The sequence below is a fragment of the Micropterus salmoides genome, unplaced genomic scaffold (assembly GCF_014851395.1).
Source record: "Micropterus salmoides isolate LMB-PRFRI ecotype aquatic unplaced genomic scaffold, ASM1485139v1 Ms_hic_scaffold_16, whole genome shotgun sequence".
In the NCBI taxonomy this organism is placed as follows: domain Eukaryota; kingdom Metazoa; phylum Chordata; class Actinopteri; order Centrarchiformes; family Centrarchidae; genus Micropterus; species Micropterus salmoides.
In genome coordinates, this window is record NW_024040707.1 from 14,948,263 (window position 1) to 14,970,174 (window position 21,912).

Below are 21,912 nucleotides of genomic sequence, written 5' to 3' on the forward strand. Positions count from 1 at the left end.
CTGATTTACACCGTACTTTTGTACGTGTTTGTGAACTCCAGAGTTTTTATGCTGAGTGTGTTTGTGTTTGTTTGTGTGTGTGTGCTCGCACTGAGACTCAGAGTGGATCTCTGCCAGGGCTTAGGGCTTGGCTGAGAGAACGCCTCAAACCAGTTTACTCTGGTTGTGTAGTGGAGAAGTCTGGGGGCGGGACAAGGACCTCTTAAAGCTGCAGACCATGTGTATGTCTGCTTCTGTCTCTTTTTGTGTATGTGTGTTAGTTAGTGTTAAAGTGTGTGTTCATATATTAACAGTTCACTGCATCTGGATGTGCATATTTCATACATAGTAGTACATAATGGATAGATACTCACCTCATTGTATTGGCTTTGACAGCTCACTTATTTGGGGATTTTACATTTTTTGAATTTGAATGCGTTTAAGTGTGTGCAAATGTGCATAAATGTGTGTGTGAGTTTTTGGCCCCTGCCTTAGATAATTTCCCTTGCATTTTGCTTTCAAGGACAGCAAACAAAAAGGACAACAGAGGTGAAGAGTGCAAAATCGAGTTGATTAACAGAATAAGTCTGCGTGAAGCAGAGAAGTTTGTGCTTCACTGCAGGATGACACAAATTACTGTTGCGCTCGGTCACATTTTTATTAGAATGCTGGATGCCAGAGCACACTCTTTGGGCTCCCTGTGTGTGCTGTGTGTATGTGTTCGCTGCTAGTTCAAGTGGACAGTGTAAATAAGGTTTAAGCTCAGGGTGGACTGCTCAGCATGGGGTGTACAGGGCAGGAAGGGAGGAACAAGCATCTCTCGCCCTCTCTCGAAGTTGCACAAGCTGTGCAAAAAACACACCACAAAACCCTTTCACTCTAGAAGCTTTCCATTACATCCTCATGTACACACACGCACATACTCAAACACACACACAAACAGTATGCTGCCTGCCCAAGATTTACTGTACATATAACCATGTATCTCTCTCTGCTGACTACTTCTTTTGTTGGATTTGTCAACCACATCATCCACCTTTTTTTCTAATGTCACTATTGATATTTTTGAGGGCTACATAGAGAAGGCCTTTTTTTCTAATAAAATAAATTTTCCATTACTCAAAATAACAAACTGCTTTATAGAGTATGGCTGAAGTTCCTAGTCAAGTGGAGACGGGTGATAATCCACACCTAACTTTTTCCTGTGTGGTCAATCTCTATTTGTATGTTTTGCAGGAAGCCCTCAGGCCATGCTGATAAGGAGGTGATGGCTGCCACCGTCCTGACCTCGCTGTCCACATCCCCTTTGGTGCTCTACCCTTCCTCTGCACCCACAGGTAACATCACTGCATCAGCTGTATTCTACTTGCAGGGTTAACTACTCCATGAAATACTTACTCATCCGCTGTAAACAAATGGAGGTCACTCACTTTAAGTCGTGCCTGATGAAGGTCTAGTACAGAAACATTGTGTCAATATATATATATATATTTTTTTGCAAATTAGACAGTGTGCAGGAGTTTTCTCGGCTACTTTTGACTCACCTGTTACCCTCTGACGCACCTGTCTCTTGCTATAGAGGTGTGAAGAAAAACTCATCATAGCTGACTTGATGTTAGTTTACCCTGACACAGCCTGCTGAGTCGTGCTAACCTGTATTCATCTAATGGAAGGGAGTTTTACAGGATTATTAGCGCTATTCCCTTATCTTTGTATACATACATGCTTACCCAAGCCAAGCACTTACTGCCAACTGTTCAGCCTTGACCCTATCACCACAGCTCCTCTTGCTGTTTCCAGTATTACTGTGGCTGCCATCACCATGCCAACCCTGCCAGACGGTCAAAGTCCTGTTGGCTTTTTTTTTCTTTTACCTCAGCATTATACCAAGGCTACTTTTGTATGATTTATGGCATATTGACATTAAAAGTTGTTTTTATATTTTTTATTTTTAGGGCATGAAATAGGACTGGTCATGCTTTTTGTTTCTGTCTTATATAAGGCGACCACCCCAGGGCCTTAATAATTCTGTGAAATAGTAATCCTCATACACAAATTGATTTATGCCATATATTCAGATGAACGCGGATTCAGCTTCTTTCATTTCTATAGGAAACAGGAATTGGTTGGTATAGGCCTAAATTAATACCCAACATATATGATATTAAGGTTTTCTCTATCTTGGGAGTTGCTGTTTTACCGCGGTGAAAGTGAGGCCACGGCGGTGATTATCAGATATTATAGATTAAGGATTATTGGATTGGTCAAAAGGCCAAAGTGTACAGAAAGGGCTTGTGGGCTAGGACTTAAGTGAAATACTGTAGTACCTTGTCCATGAACTTAAGGCTGTGTTTGGGCTTAATGGCCAGAGCTCAGCAGAGCTAAATGCTAAATGTTAGGGCATTAAAATATCTACTATATATAAGAGATTAAATATATTAGCATTTATATATCCAACAGGAATGGCTTTTGAAAGATGTTCGATTTTCATCACAGAGTTAGAATTTGGGTCAGGATTGTTTTGCATACAGTCCCAACATTATCTTGCCCATATTGTTTTTAATTCAGGCCTTTTGAAATTGTGCGCACTTACACTCATGTTCACATTTGGCTGTCTTCAAAGAGGATACATCTCCTTTTTAGCCATCTTGCAGTTAATCTGAAGTTAACTGTGTGTGTTCTTTAAACTGTAGTCCCGGAGCCAGCCAGCAGGGCTTGGAAAGAGGTGCTGTCGGCTAGCTACAGCAGTTCAACCAGTGGCAACTGGAGCTGGGATGCCAGCGATCAATCAGTGCCCTCCACACCGTCCCCACCTCTTTCCAACGAAACCAACAAGAACTTCCTGCTCTCGGCCCAAAGTGATGATGTCAATGAGGATGTCACAGAGAGCACGCACTTCTTGTTTGAGGACCCTATACCTCGTAAGCGAAAGGTAAAGATGTCATATCCCATTGTAGTGAATTTTGGAATGAAAATATTGTGAGGTGTATTTTTAATTTACTTTTATTTTTTAGAATATACAGTTGTTTATTTTTCACATTTTCTGCGTGTTATATTGCATGGGAAGCTAATTTAAACAATTTTTTTCCCATTCAGCAGCTCCTATTTATTGTAAACATGCTATGAACTCAACAAAAGTTATATTTCACTTGTCACCCTTTCTTTCTGAATTGGATTATACTTGCAATAAGGCATAATCACAGAGCAGTGTAATACCGGTGTCATTTTGTGTAGTAAATTTTTAGATTAGCATTAGCAATATCTGAAATTGAACTGGTGAAAAAGCAGCTAACATCTCTAGATTTAGACCAATTGTGCAATGTCAACACCTTCCAGTATCATTTTCAAACTTACTTATATTTAGTTTGATTTGATCTGCCAAATTAATTTTTGCTTTAATATTTGAATCAATATGTGTATTCGATTTATACATCATGCAAATGAGAAGTGGTAGACTCCTGACCAGCAGTTAGAGTAAGTGAACTATATTTCATTTGGATAATAAGTTAAACTCTACAGTCAGTAGAGTCATTGTCCAGGGCTGGACAATAAAACAATAACAATAATTATCGCAATATAATTTTTTTCAATAACAATATAACAAATGTTCAATAAATATTCAATAAATATTTGATTTTATTTACTTAAATCATACACGAATTAGGACTTCATTTTTCTTATTAAGATGTTTATTTTGTTGAGGAAAAGGACTGAAAAAGGTTTTACATAATTTTACTTCACGATTTTATCATAAATATTTTGAATGTTCTGTCTCAGATTTGTGATGTGATCCACTGTTTGGCAACAAGTGTTGACCATAAAGAAAAGTTTAAACCACAATTAACCATCAGGTTTCTTCAACTTTCACTCAGGAGCAAAAATCAGCCTTTAAACTTGAAAGAAAAAACTATTTGATACTTATCGTGATAATTATCAATATCGAAAGATTTGAAAGTTTTTATCGTGATAATATTTTTGGCCATATCGTTCAGCCCTAGTCAGTACAGTTTCTTGACTCTGCTAGTTGCTTAACACAGCTGTGGTTTTGTGGTTATCACAGCAGCCCCAGATCCTGTCCACTCCACTTTTAACTTAAACCAAAAATAAGCGCACGCTGAGCAATGGTTAAGGTACAAAGTTTGAGAGAAACAATTCGGGTGTGCTTTTGTTATTTCTATAAAGTAGCAGCAGGGAGAGACCTTGGAAAATCCCCTAGAAACATTCAGAAAATGTTAGCACCCTGCAGTTTTAAAGCCTCTGACATAAGGCCTGTCGCTTTCTGCTTGTGTGGATGATGGATTATGTCTCTTTCACTTCTCTCCCTCCATTTCTTTTACTGTAGAAACAGTCTATAACGTCCAAGTGTTTTCACTGTCAAGAAGCTGTCTGGGCCCTTTTTCATCTTTTCATGGGGGAGAGGTGGGAAGGTTTCATATGAATGAAGGAGAGCAGAGGGATGAACAGTGGGAAACAACACAAGGGTTAAGGGATGCATAAAAACGAGGACAGTCAGACGCAAAGGGTGTAGAGGAGGAGAGGAGAAATGAAGCTTGATGAAGGTAGCAACGGGAGGAGAAATGAATCTCAATATTTCGTCCACATTTTATACCTCGTACAGTGACAGAGGCGTGCTCCTACACCGTACAGTATGTAGGAGTTTGCAATTCAGCCTCCCTGGAGTGGGGCGGCAGTGAAGATTATTGAGCTGCCGAATGTATGAAACCAGAAAGGCTCCAAGGACGATGCTGCCAGAGACCCATGCCACACCATAGATAAGCAGACAGGAAATGAAGTAGGATGACGCTGGGAGGAAGATAGACACACACAAGTTGTGTGGAACAGGGAGGGAACGTTGCAGTATAGCTGACGCCAGACCAAGAGATCTAAACCTTCTATGAGCAGCTGCCCTTTGGATTGCAGGCTCTTTTGATTTTGATTTTTTTTTTGCAGGCAGTGAGTTAAGAGGATTATTAAACATGGCAATCACCGGTCTTACTGTAACAGTGTTAAGATGCAAGAAAAACGCTTAGGGAATTAAGTGATTTGTGATTGTTAGTGGGATTAAAGACTAGCTTTGCTGTGTCATTTTTATTAAGAGGGTTGTTTTAAATAGCATGGGGACATGGGAACATGCAAATAGCCAGCCCACTTGAGCAGTTTAATGTAGAGCCTGACCGATTTATCTGTCAGTTGATTTTTTTGGGCAGATACAGGGCTGATATGGGCTTATCACAGACATATCGGAATAAGCATATAAGTTTTCTGATATGCACCCGCAAAACATACAGTCCCCTCCAAAAGTATTGGAACGGTAAGGCAAATTCCTTTGTTTTTGTTGTTCACTGAAGACATTTGGGTTTAAGATCAAAAGATGAGTATGAGACAAGAGTTCAGAATTTCAGCTTTTACTTCCTCGTATTCACATCTAGATGTGTTAAACAACTTAGGGCATATCACCATTTGTATTAGGTATTACATTCTTAGGTCAGCAAAAGTAATGGAACAAATAATCTTAAAGTAAATAACATTTAATATTTGGTGGCATAACCCTCGCTTGCAATAACTGCCTCAAGCCTGCGACCCATCGACATCACCTCACATGCATGCTCTATTGGGTTACGGTCAGGTGATTGACTTGGCCAGTTTAAAACCTTCAACTTTTCCCCCCTGATGAAGTCCTTTGTTTTGTCGGCAGTGTGCTTTGGCTCATTGTCCTGCTGCATGATAAACTTCCTCCCGATTAGTTTCAATGCATTTCTCCGTAAATTGGCAGACAAAATGTTTCTCTACACTTCTGAATTCATTCTGCTGCTACCATCATCAGTTACATCATCAATAAATATTAATGAGCCTGTTCCTGAAGCAGCCGTGCACGCCCAAGCCATGACATTACCTCCACCATGCTTCACAGAGGAGCTTGAATGCTTCGGATCATAAGCAGTTCCTTTCTTTCTCCACACTTTGGCCTTTCCATCACTTTGCTAGAGATTAATCTGTGTCTCATCAGTCCAAGATTGTGTTCCAGAACTTTTGTGGCTCATCTCTGTACTTCTTTGCAAATTTCAATCTGGCCTTCCAATTCTTACTGCTGATGAGTGGTTTGCATCTAGTGGTGTGTCCTCTATATTTCTGCTCCCCGAGTCTTCTTCGAACAGTGGATCGTGATACCTTCACCCCTGCACTGTCGTTGGTGATGTCACTTACTGGTGTGTTTTAGAAATGGTGTCTTTACGTAGTTTGACCAGCAGATCTATTTTTAACCCTATTGTTTACAGTATTACAGACGGTGCAGAAATAGTCAAACAGTGTCTTTAGTTTTTCAAATACATACTGGAAAGCTAACAAACAATGATCCCATCGCAAGGTAAGCCTCATAGCACCTCTTCCCATTCATTCTGCAGCTGGTGGTGGATTGAGTCTGTTGAGTGTTGATTTCACCCTACACCTGCGACGCTGGAAAGTAAATAAACAACATCCGCATCTTTTACTCACGAGCTGATCATACTTGTTAATGTTATGCATTAACAGTGAAATATTGCTAAAGATGATATGTTTTGATAAGCAAGAAAAAAGCATTTCTGATTGGAGTTCAATCTATGGAAATAATGATTCGGAATCTAAACAATGTTGTAGTGGGGGAATGTAACTAATTACATTTACTCAAGTACTGTACTTTAGTACAATTTACTTGTACTTGTAACTTGTGCTTTACTTGAGTATTTCCATGGCATTTTCTGCTTTCACTCCACTACATTTAAAAGGTGAATATTGTACTTTTTACTCCACTGCATTTAATATTTCACAGCTATAATTATTAGTTACTTTTCAGATCAATATTTTAAACATAAAATATATGATCAGTTAAAATCAGTTGTCAACAATCTTAGAAATGCCCAGTTTAAATAAAATGTTTAACATGTTAAAGAATACAACTTTCTTTAATACAGTTATTTGCTTAAAAAAGCACCCCCCGGAGCACCTTTGCATAGTCATACCGGCGCAAAATTGTTGCACAATCCACATAGAAACGGCTCGTTCCAGCTCAGAAATGCCGCCATACCGGTAAACTGTGAATTATCCCCCTTTAAAATCTATATTGGTGTCAAGAATCCCACATCGGTCGGGCTCTAGTTGATGGCATGCTGTTGAAAAAAATGAAAGGGAGGGACAGTCTATGAAAAATAGTCCAGATGATTAGTAGATTAGTCTCCTTTTGTTATAATTATTGTATTTATTATTTATACTTTTTTCCCCTTTTTTTTGTGTGTGTGTATGTGTGTGTGTATATATATATATATATATATATATATATATATGCACAATTCTTTGGTTATTTATGTTTGTATTTCACACTTGTTTATGTAGATAAAGCCTTCTGCATTAAATAGAATTGAATAGCAATGTAGGAGTTAATATACCATTGATAAAAATCTGCTCTGCTCTCACTTCTCTTGCTCAGTGTTCCTCTTTCTGTCTTTCCTGCTGGCTACCTCCCTTCTTTCTCCATAGGCTGTTGGAAGGTAATGAGAGTACACACCCACTGTCTTTCATTAGCAGTGATACAGGTCCCTGCCTGCTCATGGGACAGCTGCCAGCCCCATGATATGCAAAATTAAAATTACAACAAATAAAAAATTACAAAATTAATAGAATAAAAGAAATTAATAGAAATAAAGAACACCCACTCCTTACAGCCTGCTTATGAACCAAGAAGAGTTTTTCTGGGCTTAATGTGAAATCAGATTAGAGGGGGATCGGTTATGAAAAGCATTTACAAATGCCACTTTTGCTGTTCAGAGGTTAAAAAGAGGTCAGTGTTGTTTTCACAGTTGTGCCTGTGTACCTGTGTCTATGTTTATATGGGTAAGTAATTCTGCATGTCTTGAATGTTGCGTTAAACATTAGGAGCACCCCAACACCAAACCACTTCCGGTAAGATAGATCTTCACGCAAGCCCACAACATGCGCAGACAGCAGGAACTGATCAGAACAGTCAATTTATTCTGCTCATCAATCTCAGCAAACATGCGAGTACTGTCAAGTAGACAGAAAAGGGTACAGTTTCAATGTCCCTTCTCTCTCCCTGTCTTTGTCTTTTACTCTGTATGTGTCTGAACTTGTCACGTATCGGGTTTCTATTTTTATCGGCTTGGTGCTCTAACAGCTCTCTAATGAGGTATTGTATTTGGCCCCTTGTAGAGTGACACTCAATCCCCCATGAAGACCTTTCTATTGAGGCTGCCAGTGAGATCCACAGAGAGGAGCATGACAATACATGCAGCATAAACCTCTTTTTCCCTTGAAACACTGATCAGTGATCTACACATATGTTTAATCAATGTTTCTACCATGACTGACAGCTGGTGTTTGTTTCATTTTTAAGACAATTATTCGCAGCCCCTGGGCTTTAAACAAGGGATTAAATAAATTAACCAAAAGATAGATGCAATGGAATAAAGGTATAGATATCAATGATATATCATCCCATCCTGATTTACTTACTTGTTTACACTTTAAGACACTGTTTCTGTGTTTATAGTGACACTTGATGCTGATCCATGTTGCCTTTGTGTTGAACATCTCTTTCAGAACTCCATGAAGGTGATGTTTAAGTGCCTGTGGAAGAACTGTGAAAAGGTCCTCAGCACCTCCTCAGGGATCCAGCGACACGTGCGCACCGTCCACCTGGGGTGAGAAACTGAACACACACCGAGAGCTCGCTTAATTTTTGACCAACTATCACCAGTTGTATTCTGCATATCTCTTATAGGTGTGTGGTCTAATGTTTCAAAAACTTATATTTGAAATCAAAATATTTTAGGTTCAATCCCTTTCCTCCCAATCCCCCAGTCTCTCATGTTGGCTTGTGTTTATTATGCACTTATCCACAGTTTTTGTCTTAGCTGAACCACTACACACACACACCCACAATGACTCACACACAAACGTCCACCGCTACCGGGCAGTGTGATGATCTGTATGACTCACACTGATGGTCCCCATTGTGACACTGGGAGTGTATAAAAGTTTGTTTTTTTATTTGTATTCATGTTTAGTTTTTTTTTCTCTTCCCAAAATCAGTTTGGAAATTGATAGGGATGATGTGAATTTGCATCATAGAACTTCACTACAGACCTTCACTGTGTAGGCCACTTAAGTAATTCCTTCTCTGCAGCGTCAGGGCAGTAGTGTTAAACTTTGTGATATAAATAACGCAGTATGACAAGAAGAAAAGTGACACGGGTCTGATTTGGCACAGCTTGGAGGCTGTCCAATAGCCTTTGCATCTGTATAGCTAAGCGTGTGTATTACCGCTTCTTCACACATGTGCCTTGTGCTTATATTATAGGTATGTTTTCCAATGAAGAAGAAGAATCACAATGCTTAAAAGATGACTCAATATGATATAAAATGTACAAGGTATCACATTGTATCATATTTGGGACACTTGAGAGATAAAAATTAAATGATACACTTGTCACCTAGTGAAATACAAAGCAGTAATAAAAAACTTTTAAAAACTATCCTCACAGTTATTATCATTTTATCCCCAGCTTGTTTGTTTGAGGACATCTGCAGCACACTGGCTTTTACTGCCCCCTGCTGCTGGGAAGAGTAACCGCTTCCTGCACTTTTTTTTTGGCCATGTGGCTCTGTGGTTCCCAACCTTTTTGTCTCATGTACCCTCATAACCATATCAGATGGGCTTGTGTACCCCTTTATCATACCCCTTTGATAGATGGAGATCAGCATTACATTTGTAATCTTACCGAAACACAAATATGTGGATAGATTTTATCAAAATCATAATGTCTGTTTTTTCAAATTAGCTGAGTTTTACAATTTTTCCACTTAACTCCTGGTACCTGCATGAGCACCCCTCATCATAATCATAAATATATGCAAAAATTTGTAAAATTGTAGTTTGAGTATTTGGTTGGAGCTTTTGTTGTTGATGGATTTTTTCCCCCAGTTCTCTTACTAAATTAGAAAACAATACAAAAACAATAACAATACTGACTACTGAACTGAAATTATGTGAAATAGAAAAAACATTATTCACCTTTATTTATTAGCATTTTTTTTGTAAACAGAATTTTTTTTGTGCCTAATTTACAGAGAAATATCTAACATCACGAAAATAATGTGCTAGATGGCGATGGCAAAATATCATAGGCCTACTCAACCAACCTCTGGCACATGTAACATGTAACATAATGCTTCTCAGAGCAATGTCCATTTGAGATCATGGACCTGTGCCAGATGACTGCAGATGAGAAAGTGTGTGGACATGTGTTGAAGAATTTTAAATGAAAGGGGAAAAACTGACTAAATTTCAACACCTAGAGTACCTACATAAAGATGTGATTAAAAGATATTGAAGAGAGAGTGATGCTCCAGAGTATAGTGTAGTTTATAATACCTAGCATTAATTGCCTGCACAGCCAACAGAGCGTAAAGCTGTACATCAATAAAGCTGCTGTGTTCAGAGCAGTTAGCAAGTACAAGAAGAGAAAGGACTGCATTATAGCATTAAAGTTTGACTCAAGTGTGTCTTCAAAAGTGACCCAAAGTATAAGAGGTCCAATGCGGTTTATTATTACTTCAAAGCTGAAACTGAAATAAAAAAATGGAGGTAAAATAACTTTCATTTAGGGAGATCCCGAAGAGTTTCTAAGTCGTTGCTGTTCTTCCCCTGCAGGCGAAACAACGACTCGGACTACAGTGATGGAGAGGAGGACTTTTACTACTCAGAGATCGAGGTCAACATGGACAGCCTAACAGAGGGCTTGTCCAGCCTCACACCCACCTCCCCTACCACGGCAGGTCCTCCGCCTGTCTTCCCCCCGCCACTCACCGATGTTCCTCACTCCGATCACATCAATATGAACGGTTCGCAGAGCCACGCCCCGACGCTGCTCAGTCAGTCAGCTCCCTCCACGCTCTGCCACATCCGCACTGACCATGCCTACCAGGTAATTCCCACATGCCACAAGACAGACTTTGAACACACACACAAGCATACAAACACCTACATTACTGAATTTAATCTCTGAAAATAAGACAAAACATTAAGCAGTTGGTATGCTACCAAGTCACAAAGTTTCAGATCTCTGTCATATAGAATCTGCAGAGGCAGTGTTTTGAGATCAGTGTGGGAAAAAAAAGCTCTGGCCTCAGGGTGAATTACTTAACTCCTACAGCAGTGTGGGAGTATATATCAGGGAGAGTAATGAAACAAAAATTCTTGCAGATATTAACATTAGGTTCTAGTTCACATGAAGAGTGAAGTCAGACTATTTTTTTAAGTCAGAAAGGTTTTAGCCATGCGATTTAATTATGCTTACATTCCTGCTCGTAACACTTTATTTGAATTGCTTTGTAGCAACTTTGGGTATCTGTGCCGCCGCCCTCTTCTTCTTCTCTGTGTCCTCCTTCTTCTTTCTCTTCCTCAAACTATACAAATCCACATGCACTCCTCACTTATGTGCCCTTGGAGGTAAAATGAAATGGTTTCAGATGGAAGAACACATTTTGTTAAAAGTATAAATCTTTAAAATATTCAATATTGAACTCAGTCCTTCGCAGCGGTTCGAGGTGGTATTGAACTTTCAGTTGCCATGACAACACTAAATGCACGTAAAAATAGGCACAGTATGCATACGCAGTGAAACTACAATGACTATTTCTTGTGTCATTTTCTCTGTGCTGCACTGTATTCCTACTCTTCTATTCATGCTGCTAACTTCATGCTCTCTCTGCTATTCTGTATGCTGTTATGTGCTTCCAGTATTGTTTAACTATAATCGGATAACTTTTGAATTTTCTGTACATAAATTAAAAAAAGATTTGTGGTGTTCTTGGTCAGAGTTGATTTTGAGGCACATTTCAGATGTAGAGGTGGAGAAAAGCCGTACCTTATATGATTTTTTTCCCCCTCTGTATTCTCGTCCCCTCTTTTGCTATCTGCACTTTCCCTGTCCCTTCTCCTTTCTGTCGTGTCCTCTCCTGACTATGCCGGGTTGGTGGTTGTCCATGTTCCAGGCCACTGCTCCAGTGAGTATCCCAGCGGGTCCTGAGCTGGCTGGGTTAGGCAATGGTAATGGCACCGGGCCTGGAATTGGGACTGGGAATGGCATCAGTGTGTCGTGGCAGTCCCCTCCTGTCATTTTCAAAGGCGTCCCGGTGAGTGAGGCTTTGTCTCACGCCTTTTTATCTTAATCGTAACTTCTCTCCTGCTGTTTCCGCTTGTTGCCATTTTTTTTGGTAGTTTTTTTGTCACTCTATAGTTTTTCACTCTCCCTGCTTCTTAATACCATCATCTTTTTATATACAGAGGCATTTCTTTGTTTGGCACAATTCATCCAAATATGTCATTCAAAAGGTTTAACACTGAGTCAAGATAAAGAACGTTAAATATTTAGCAAACACTATGTTGTATATGTCTTATGGCTATTTATAAAACCTTTATGCAATTTAATGTAAAAGACGTTTAAAAAAAAAAAAAAGGTAAAAGATTAAAATCACACTATAACAATAGTACAAAAAAAAAAAAACAGTGCTTCTAGTAGGCTGTTATAAGTGGCTGAAGGCAGCATTGCCATGAATCAGTGTCCTGGCTCGTGGGACAGCCAGGAGACAGTCAGAGGACCTGAGGGATCTAGGGGGCACAGACTGAATCTTAAAAGCACATCAGAGGTCCTTAGGCACAGAATTGCTTCAAGATTTACAAACCAATAAAATTATCTTAAAATCAATAATAAAACTGACATGCAGGGACACAAAAAACATATGTAATGTGAGCTCCACCTGGTTGTAGTTGAAAAATTTTATACAAATTGATTTTGAACTGTGGCTTATTTTGGCAGACCAGAAAGGATTGTGTCGAGGTAGTGCAGCCAGCGAGTGAGGAAATGTGCAGACTGATCTCTCAACATTTGCCTTAGCAGTGTGAGCAGCAACTCTCTTGTAATACTTTAAAGTGTAATAAAACAGCCTTATGTAGGCATACAAATTGAGATTATGGCCCAGGATGACACCAATTGCAGGTATTTTAGCTGGAGTCCACTACAGTAACGAGTTCCTATGTTTTGTCACGGTTCTGTTGCACAAAACTTTTAAGCCATACATGTGCTAGCGTCTGAAACACAGATACAGAGTATTAATGCAGCTTTTGCAGAAATGCAAAACTGGATGTCGTCTGTGTAATAGTGATAACATATCTGTCTCCTGATGACATCGGACGCTTATAGAAGTTGCACAGTACAGCTGTGGTTCCACAAGGTGAAATTGTGGCTCTTATTAATCAAAGGCAATACAGAATGTTCTGCCAGTACGGTACCGTAGGAATAACAGCAGTGACTAAGGCCAACTTACTTTCAAAGTCTGTCTAAAAGAATAAAATGTTCAGCAGTGTTTAGCTGCAGTGAGACTGGGAAGAACAAGACCACATTGATCCTTAACTTGTTAAGTCTCTGTTCTGTGAATCCCTCGGGCACAGTCACATCACTGGTCTCACCGCTCTGAAACAGCTGTGCCAATCACAGTGACGCATGACGACAGTGGCTCAACAAATGAAGAGTCGACCTCACCAGGAAATCATGTTGTTGTCTGGATGGTGAATAGCTGCACGATGGAAACACAATGCACCACAGATCTGCAGCCAGATAGTGCACTCTTTTAATTCACTTTGATCAGTACGATCACAAAACAAGCAAATAATAAAAAATAATTTGTTAAAGAAGTTATATGATCGCGTCATAATTCTATCTGTATTTGACATAAATAGTTACAACATATCTTAAAATGTGACACAGCACTTTTTTTTTTTTTTTTATTGGAAAAGATGCAGTGACTCACAGGATCAATGAGCTCCAGTATTCTGATGTCTCTTGTATAAACGGGCAGAATACCATAACTGACCGGTCTGATGTATGTAGAGCTGTGTGCAGTTATTTTGTAGCAGCCTGCTGTCATGTGCAAATGACTTAATTGAAGGTAAACGGGTTTAATACAGTATAACGCAGAATCACTCATTAATTTATAGATGAATGCAGACAATCCTTCTTTAACCACATTAAATGGTATTTTTTAGTTTATATGCTCATACTAGTTAGTTAGAAATGAAAAAGTTATAATATAACTTTTTTTTTTACTTCATTCTGATAGGGACAGAGTTAGGTTGTATCTTTTTGTATATCTGTCATTGTCATGTAGAATATAATATTGAGTTGAGCCACATTGTATTAGTATAATATTAAACAATGTACTTATAATGTCTTTCCACTTTTGCAGGGGCCTGTGACTCATGTCCGGACAGTTAGCATTGGTGAAAAGCGGCAGCCAGCAGTCAGCACACACACCGCTGTTAACAAGAACCATGCTTTAATAACACCGGCACCTAAATCAACACCAGGAACCAGGTACGCAGCAGTGTGTGTCTCTGTGATTGTGTTAAGAGTGTTCCATTAATTTGGGTAGATCAAGAAAGTAGGGGTAGTTTTGCTCCATTTATCTCTTGTGATTCACAATTATGGGACTGGGTTTAAGATAAAACACATTACCTTCCTTTGTCTTTCTTTCTTTATTCTTCTATGTTCCTTTGTCCTCCACATCACAGTCGCTTGAAATGAGCTGCTTTCTCTTTGTGACTATGGCTGTAGTTTGAGTGGAGTTCATGCAAATTAGAAGCATTTACTGCAATGAATTGTAAGTGGTCTGGGGCTGCAACAATTGCTAATGCCAAACATTTACTCTCGCTTCTCAAATGTGAAAATTGGCTACTTTCCTTGGTTCTAAATGATAGTAAATAGAATATCTTTGCATTTTGGACTATTGGTCGGACAAAAGAATTCATTTCCAAATGTCAGTTTGGGCTTTGTGAATTTGTATGGTGCATTTTTAACCGGTATTCTGAGAATGAAAATAATCAGTAGTTGCAGCCTTAAAGGGGTCACGCTTTCAAATTAGTTAGAGGCTATCAAATTTTGTCACTGTGGTTTGTCAATGTTAACAAATGTCAAGTGGCTGATACATTTTTACTGCATAAAATACATTTACTACACAGATGCCCTAATACTTTAATTAATAATAATATCAGTTATTACACTTCTAGCAGTGTGTTAATAATAATAGTAGTAGTTGATGTTAATAGTTGATGGAAAGTAAAATAAGGACATGGAGACGCTTATGTAAATGGTCTGTACTTGTATATCACCTTTCTAGTCTTTCCAACCACTCAAAGCGCTTTTCCACTTCATCAAACTCACACCGTGGCAGAGGCTAAGTGGCTCTGCCATCAGAAACAGAAAAACACATTCACAACAATTTGGGGTTCAGTATCTTGCCCAAGGAAACTTCAGTATGCAGATTGGGGGAGCCTGGAATCGAACAACTGACCTTCTGATAAGTGGACAACCACTCTGCGCCTTGAGCCACAGCCACCTCAATTTACATCATGCTAATGTTGAAACGACCCATAGCAAGGACACCGTTCACTGCCAACACCTTGAGTTGCTCTTTATGGTGCTGAATCATATCACATCAAATATCAGATCAAATATAAAAGAACAATTGCAGTTGCATCAAATCATTAACCTCATTAACGATGGCTTCCTCATGTGGAACATTTATATTGACTTGTTCTTGTGTGTTTCTATGTGTATGTGTTCTTGACCCTTCCCTTATAATGCGCAGGTACACATTTATGTGTCTTCGAGCGCATTGCACATATGTGTTTTTATGCCCATGTGGGCGTCTGCATGTCTGTGTGCATGTCCTTAATGCTGTCACATCTGCTGTTACCAAGGAAACCCCGTGGAGAGGCGAAGAAGTGCCGAAAGGTGTACGGCATGGAGAAGAGAGACATGTGGTGCACAGCCTGTCGCTGGAAAAAAGCCTGCCAGAGATTCACCGACTAATCCGGTCCCCTTCCCGCGTCTGTGAGATGGGCTCTTCTTCACTTGGAGTGACAGCTAGGTGGACTCTTCCACTGAGGAGTTACCGGGGGAGATTTCTTCACGATTGGAGCTCTCAGTGCTGCTTCCCCGAGCCCAGCAGGGGGTCCGCCTTCTCTCTTTTCCGTTTCCAAACACAACAAGAAAATAAAACTGGTGCGTAAAAAAAACAAAAAACAAACAAAAAGCAAAAAAAATATCAGCAAGAAAAAATAACTTTATGCAGGTTTGGAGACTTTTTCTAAGACTGAAACTTTTTCACTCTGTTGATGAATGAGGAAAAAAGAAAAATTTAAATTGGATTCCCAGCCTTCTGATTTCTTTTTTTTGTTTTTCACTTTTTTTGCAGCCTCAACTCAAGGCTAAGTTTAAAGACTACAGATAAGCTTTTTTGGTATACTCTGTTGTTCATTATAGGATCATCATGTAATTTACTGTTTATGGGGTGGATCATGACTCTTTCCGGAGGTTCAAGGGTTAACACCAGATTCGTTCGGTGAGACCTGTAGCATATCCATTTTTCATTGTCACTGTTTAAGGGACTTCAAACCTACCAAAGGCATACAGGCCTGTTCACTTACAACCAACAGTTTAGGTGTAAGCTCAATCCTGAACCTAGCATCACTGTCTTCTGCAGCCTTACAGGATACTGACTGTATGTTTTCTACATATTGTTCAGTATCCACACCCGTTCATTAAGCAAATTCAGCAGAACCAGATATACTTCTTGTATTTTTGCAAAGATGCACAAAACCCTCACAAAAAGTGGTACAAAATGTTTCCTTTTGACTTTCCAAAATATTTTTGAGATGTACACTATATATGAAAATTATTTCCCTCTCTTCTTCTCTCTAGTTAGAGATATGCACCTTGAAGAAATAAGTTGTCTTTGTATCACTGTAACCACAGCGCATGCCTGAGAGCCTGAGAGAGTGGATATCTATTTCTTATATAGAGTTTATTTTCAGCAGTGACTTGCTGAAGCAACTAGCAGTTGCACTGTGCAATCAGCAGAATTAGAGCATTTATTATGGTCTTTCTTGCTTTGTGGTTGTCATTGTTATTAACGTAAAGTTGAGGCTCAGTTTTTTTTTCTTTGACAGCTGATGTTCTTGAAGATTGTTTACCACAAGAAGTGATAACTGCCCTTTGAAACTTAAACTTACTGTCTGACTGATGTATGTGCATGTAAGTGAATAACATAGAGATTGTAACCAAACAATCACTGCCTGATACTAAGTCAGGTAGTCTAATACATTTCTAACAGTTTTAAACGGAGAGGTTACCTAATCTTTATTCTTTTGGAATAACTATCATTAACCAGCATTGCAACATTTGTAGATACCAGACCTAACTTCAAAGGAACATGTTCCTATTATTTTGGTAGATGTTGTGGTTAACCCTTAGGATTTACTGGGGTCCAACATTTGAAAATGAAAAGTGAGCAACAAATCAAGTCAGTGGAGAGTAGCGGCGTAGGTGGTTGACTTAAAACTGATTGATATGGAAGTGGAGCTAAAGTTTAAAAATGTTTTACCAAAGGGGATTTTTCTACTCTTTTTAAGAATAGGCCTGTAATACTAAATGGCGGGCCTGCTTTTCCAAGCTTTAGATGAAATATAGGTGGTAGCTTGTTTTTAGATAGTGGGACAGTTTTTGATATATCCCTTTCATCTGTATTGTTTTAAAAAAACTAATACATTTTCAGCAATATTGGCCAATCCACGTTAAAAGCACCCTTTTAATTTGAATGCAAGAAATGCAGCTCAAAGTGGTTTACATAAAAATTACACGCACCAAGTGCTTCACGTAAAAAAGACACCCAGATAGATTGCCATAATCATTTTAATATAAGATGGAGAATTTTAAAGCAGGAATACAAAACAGGAAACAGTCCTGTTTTGTATTTCTATTAATTATCCAAGACAAAATGCAAGGACAGTGGTCACTTGACAAGCATATGATCTTTCAAAGATCATTCTGGATTTTTATTATTATTAAAAATTAATTTAATTTGTCATTCCTACAAAAGACAAATTAAATAAGTCACCTAGTTATTCTTTGAAGGTTACCAGCCTAAAATTGTACACCTGCAGGGCCAGGTTTATTTGTAATTGGGCAACTTAGTGATGATCTCTGATGCAATCAGAGATTGTTAGAAGAGTCGCTCTTCTGACCCCGCTCATCAGGAACTAGCCATAGGTCGACTCAGTAAATTTGTAGATTTAAAGGGCCGTGATAAAAGATGATACTGACTTTTAAAGATGATAACCTGTCTCCCATAAAGCTTGGTCAAGTTAATTTATTTAATTACACAGCCCCAAAATCACACATTAGCCTCAAAATGCTTCACCATCTCTACAACATGTGACAACCTCAGACCCTCAGTTTGGATAAGGAAAAAACTAACTAACAAGCTCTCAGGCGGAGGTATTACGGTGCATATGTATTTTTAAAGAGATTAACCCCCGTGCTGTTCTTCAGCAGCTTTTTGAATGTAAATTCTGCCGTGTGCTCTCTGCTCTCTAAGCACTCCTGACCTGACCTGATCCCCATAGGAACGTACAACAAACACGCTCACACAAACACAGTGCCTTTCCTCTCCTATACAAGCATGCCGTCAAGCATTCAAGCGGGCTGCCTGACTGAGGTTCAGTAAGACTTCCGACCTCTGTCGCCATAGAAACACCTGGGCTGTCCCCTGCCGCCACAGGGTCACTCGTGCCGTCTGCTCTATGCTGATACCACGTTAAAGTGGGCCGGTTATCACTTCTCGATGAATGCTGGGAAGCAGATCCTTGACTGTTAATTGGTGGCTTGAAGTCAGTTGGCAGAAGCATATTAAGCATACGTGTTAGCCATAATAGTAGTTAATAATCTCATTCCGTTCCCGTTCTAAAAATCTGTTTTGTGTTTAAAAAAAAAAAAAAAGAATGATCCTGCCTGTAAGTTGTTTATTCCAGTGGCATCCCAGATAAGCTAGAGGTCTCCCTCTCTCTCTCTCTCAGCTTGTGAGAGCAGCCTCTCTTCAGGCCTCTTTGGGTCAGAAACTTCACAAAGTGCCAATAAAAAGAACATAAAAAAAGAAAAGGTATACCGACCTAATGAAATTGCACTACGTTGCACTGCGTCAAGACATGTTTTTATACATGGACATTTTATATACACAAATTTTGAAGTGAAAGGATTTTCTTTTTTCCGAGCGGGTGGGAGGGGTGTCGTCACTGCCCGATGGACTAAATGGGGTGTCAGGGATAGGGGTTCTGTACCTCTGGGGTCCCCCATTATTAGCAAGTGATCTTGACTTTGTAATGTCTTGCTCTCTGTGTCAGATTTATTGTACTAAACATAGTGGTGCTGGCTGTTTCAGAAGTGTGGTACTGAGAAGTACAGTGTGGTACTTAGGTAGTTATTTACTTTGCCTTTCCTTGGAGTGCCGAGGGCCGAAAGCAGCACCTGCCCTGTCTCAGTGATGGGAAAACACCAGTTTCAGTCAGTGGCTGTACGTTATAACAGATGCTTTTACAGTGTTTTATTGCCTGGAGTTTTTTTTTTCTCACAATACTCACACATTTTATCCATAAAGCTCTTCTTTGTGCTTCCATTACTTAAAAACAGGTTTCTTCTTATTAACATTTAACTGAGCTAAGGTAGAAGCTGTGTAGATACTGTTATTAGTGCTGGATACCACTTTTAATTCTGTTATCTCTGGGTTTTTTGGTCATTGATGGAGTGTCAAATGTGACCCATCAGATCTCTCTCCACCCTCAGTGTAAGCACTTTTAGATTCCACCAGCAGGGTTAGAGGCTGATGCTTGTGCTGGCAGTGGATGGTACTGCTAGCATGTGTTAAGCTAACAGGTTTCTGCGGTTGCCCGCCACTATTCCACCTTTATTTCTTTTATTTTTTTTGCACTAAAGTGGCCCGTGGCGATCAAGGCCCGAGATGTATCATTAAGAGCTTGGGTCATTGAGTGTGGTTTGTGTCGTTATGGCCAGAAAGAACTGAGGGTACAAAATTGCTGTTGTGCTCAGATCTTAGACAAAAGAACTTTACTGGGTGATAATTTTTGCAAAATAGATCTACAGTCTCAACAACTTTCACCTAGAAAACGAGGGATGGAGATTGAAGTTGACTGTTAATGAGTGTGCGAGGAAACCGGAGTTATACAGCTGATGGAAAGCAGAAACAAGACACGCAGTGACGATATAGATGGATTTGCAGTTTCAGGGCTTTCTTGTACATATGCAACATAAAGAGAACTGCAAGGCTTTTTTATGTATTGTTGTTTTCTTTGTTGTCGTATCTTGTTATATGAAAAGTAAAAGTTTTTTTTACAGTATAGTTGCTCAGAATATTTTCTTTCTTGTTTTTTTTAAAGTCGATTGAGAAGCTATAGTGAGCATTAAACATAAAGATTCAATATATATTGTAGCTTAGAGGCAAAGGGGAGAAAAACAAAACATGTTGAATGTAAAACCTAAAAAAAGTCTTTTCTTTTTTGTTGTATTTGATGGCTAGTTTGTATTGCCTGTAGTGAACCGTGTCCTGACTTCGGTATCCAAATCTTTTAACACCCACAGACAGCTGTCGCCACACTGCTATGTCATATCAAATAACACAACCATGCAGTATTGCTTTACCATCTTACTTTGTGCAATGAGATGCTTTGTAATGGAACGAGAATTAAGCTTTCAGTGACATCTGGGCTACTCGTGCACACTGTTCGTCTTTTTGTCTTTCTCCCTGCCAAATCGTAATCTTTCTGAATATGTGTGGTTGTCGTGGTTGCTTGTGGTTGTGACGTTAAGTTGTTGTTAGGCAGGATAACCCTTCGACCTTTGGTCATGATGAATCTTTATCCTGCCCTGCACATTCCAACAGACAGCACGCTTTTAGTGTCTTCCACGTGTTTCCTAATAGACATATCCTTCCCCTTTCCTTTTTTCACTACAGTGATTCTTCTCTGATCACCCGTTCCTTTTTCATTTCCTGTCCTTGTGCTATCCAGCTTTACTGTGGTCCCACCCAAGCCTTTACCCAGTATATTAAGCTAAAGTAAAACCCTTAAAATGTGCATAAAAAAAGCCTTCGTTTTTTTCTCCACACTTCAAAATGTATGTTATGTGCTCCTTTCTTGAATGTCAGTTTTTATTTGTGTGTAAACCAGCAGCAGCAAAGCCAATAGATCTCCTTCCAAATCAAATCAAATGTAATGTAATGCATTGCAATGGCAGCTCCACTCAATTCTCTGCTTCTTCTACCGCGCTGTTATTGTTTGTCCAGGCCCTTATGCTCTGTCTGTCAGATCTCTCATTTGATGACCATTTATTTTTAGTTTTTACTGAGCCTGATACTGGCTGGTGTGAAAACTGACTTTTGCTTTCTTTTTTGTTTTCTCATTGACTGATTGATTGATTGTCTGGTTGAGTTTGAGGTTGTTTTGCATGTCCAGCATTGCTCTTTTCCCCTGTTTTTTTTTGTTAGGAGATACAACACTGAAGGGTTTTATGTGTTAGATTTTCCCTTTCAGTAACTGATAACCCAAGGCGGATGTAAGTTTGTTTTCCTCTAAAAGCTCATTGCACGCACACACACACGCACACGCACACACACACACACACACACACACACACACACACACACACACACACACACACACACACAGCTAAATGCATTTTTAGATGAGGGTAAACCTGACGCCAGCCTTGGGTCTTCTACTGGAGGGCAAGATTTCTCCTGTGTGTGGGCTCGGCCTCTGGTCTTCATCAGCAGTCCCACGCACACGGAAGAAGCACTTTCTGAGGAGTGGTGCACTCAAGGAGTATTTGTGTGAATGTCAAGCCTATGACTAGTGCTTGAAAAGATGGATGACCATGTATGATGCTGATAATGTGATCTATGTGATGTAATGTGATGGAAAGAAAATAAATTTGAATGGAAGAAGTCTGCTGTGAGATTCTTTATTTATCTTTT

The 21,912-nt window shown here is 39.3% G+C and overlaps 1 protein-coding gene across 2 annotated transcripts; it reads left to right on the plus strand.

Annotated features, from left to right (window-relative positions):
* Positions 1–1,162: 1,162 nt before the first annotated feature.
* si:rp71-79p20.2 (zinc finger protein 704) lies at positions 1,163–21,883 on the plus strand. 2 transcript variants are annotated; one of them, XM_038722395.1, is made up of 7 exons: positions 1,163–1,316; positions 2,673–2,911; positions 8,569–8,669; positions 10,682–10,955; positions 12,025–12,165; positions 14,275–14,402; positions 15,788–21,883. In XM_038722395.1, the coding sequence occupies exons 1-7, from the start codon at positions 1,205–1,207 to the stop codon at positions 15,897–15,899; spliced, it is 1,107 nt and encodes a 368-aa protein (XP_038578323.1). In that variant the 5' UTR covers positions 1,163–1,204; the 3' UTR covers positions 15,900–21,883. The 2 variants fall into 2 exon arrangements, with proteins under 2 accessions (XP_038578323.1, XP_038578324.1); XM_038722396.1 differs by lacking the exon at positions 12,025–12,165.
* Positions 21,884–21,912: the final 29 nt, after the last annotated feature.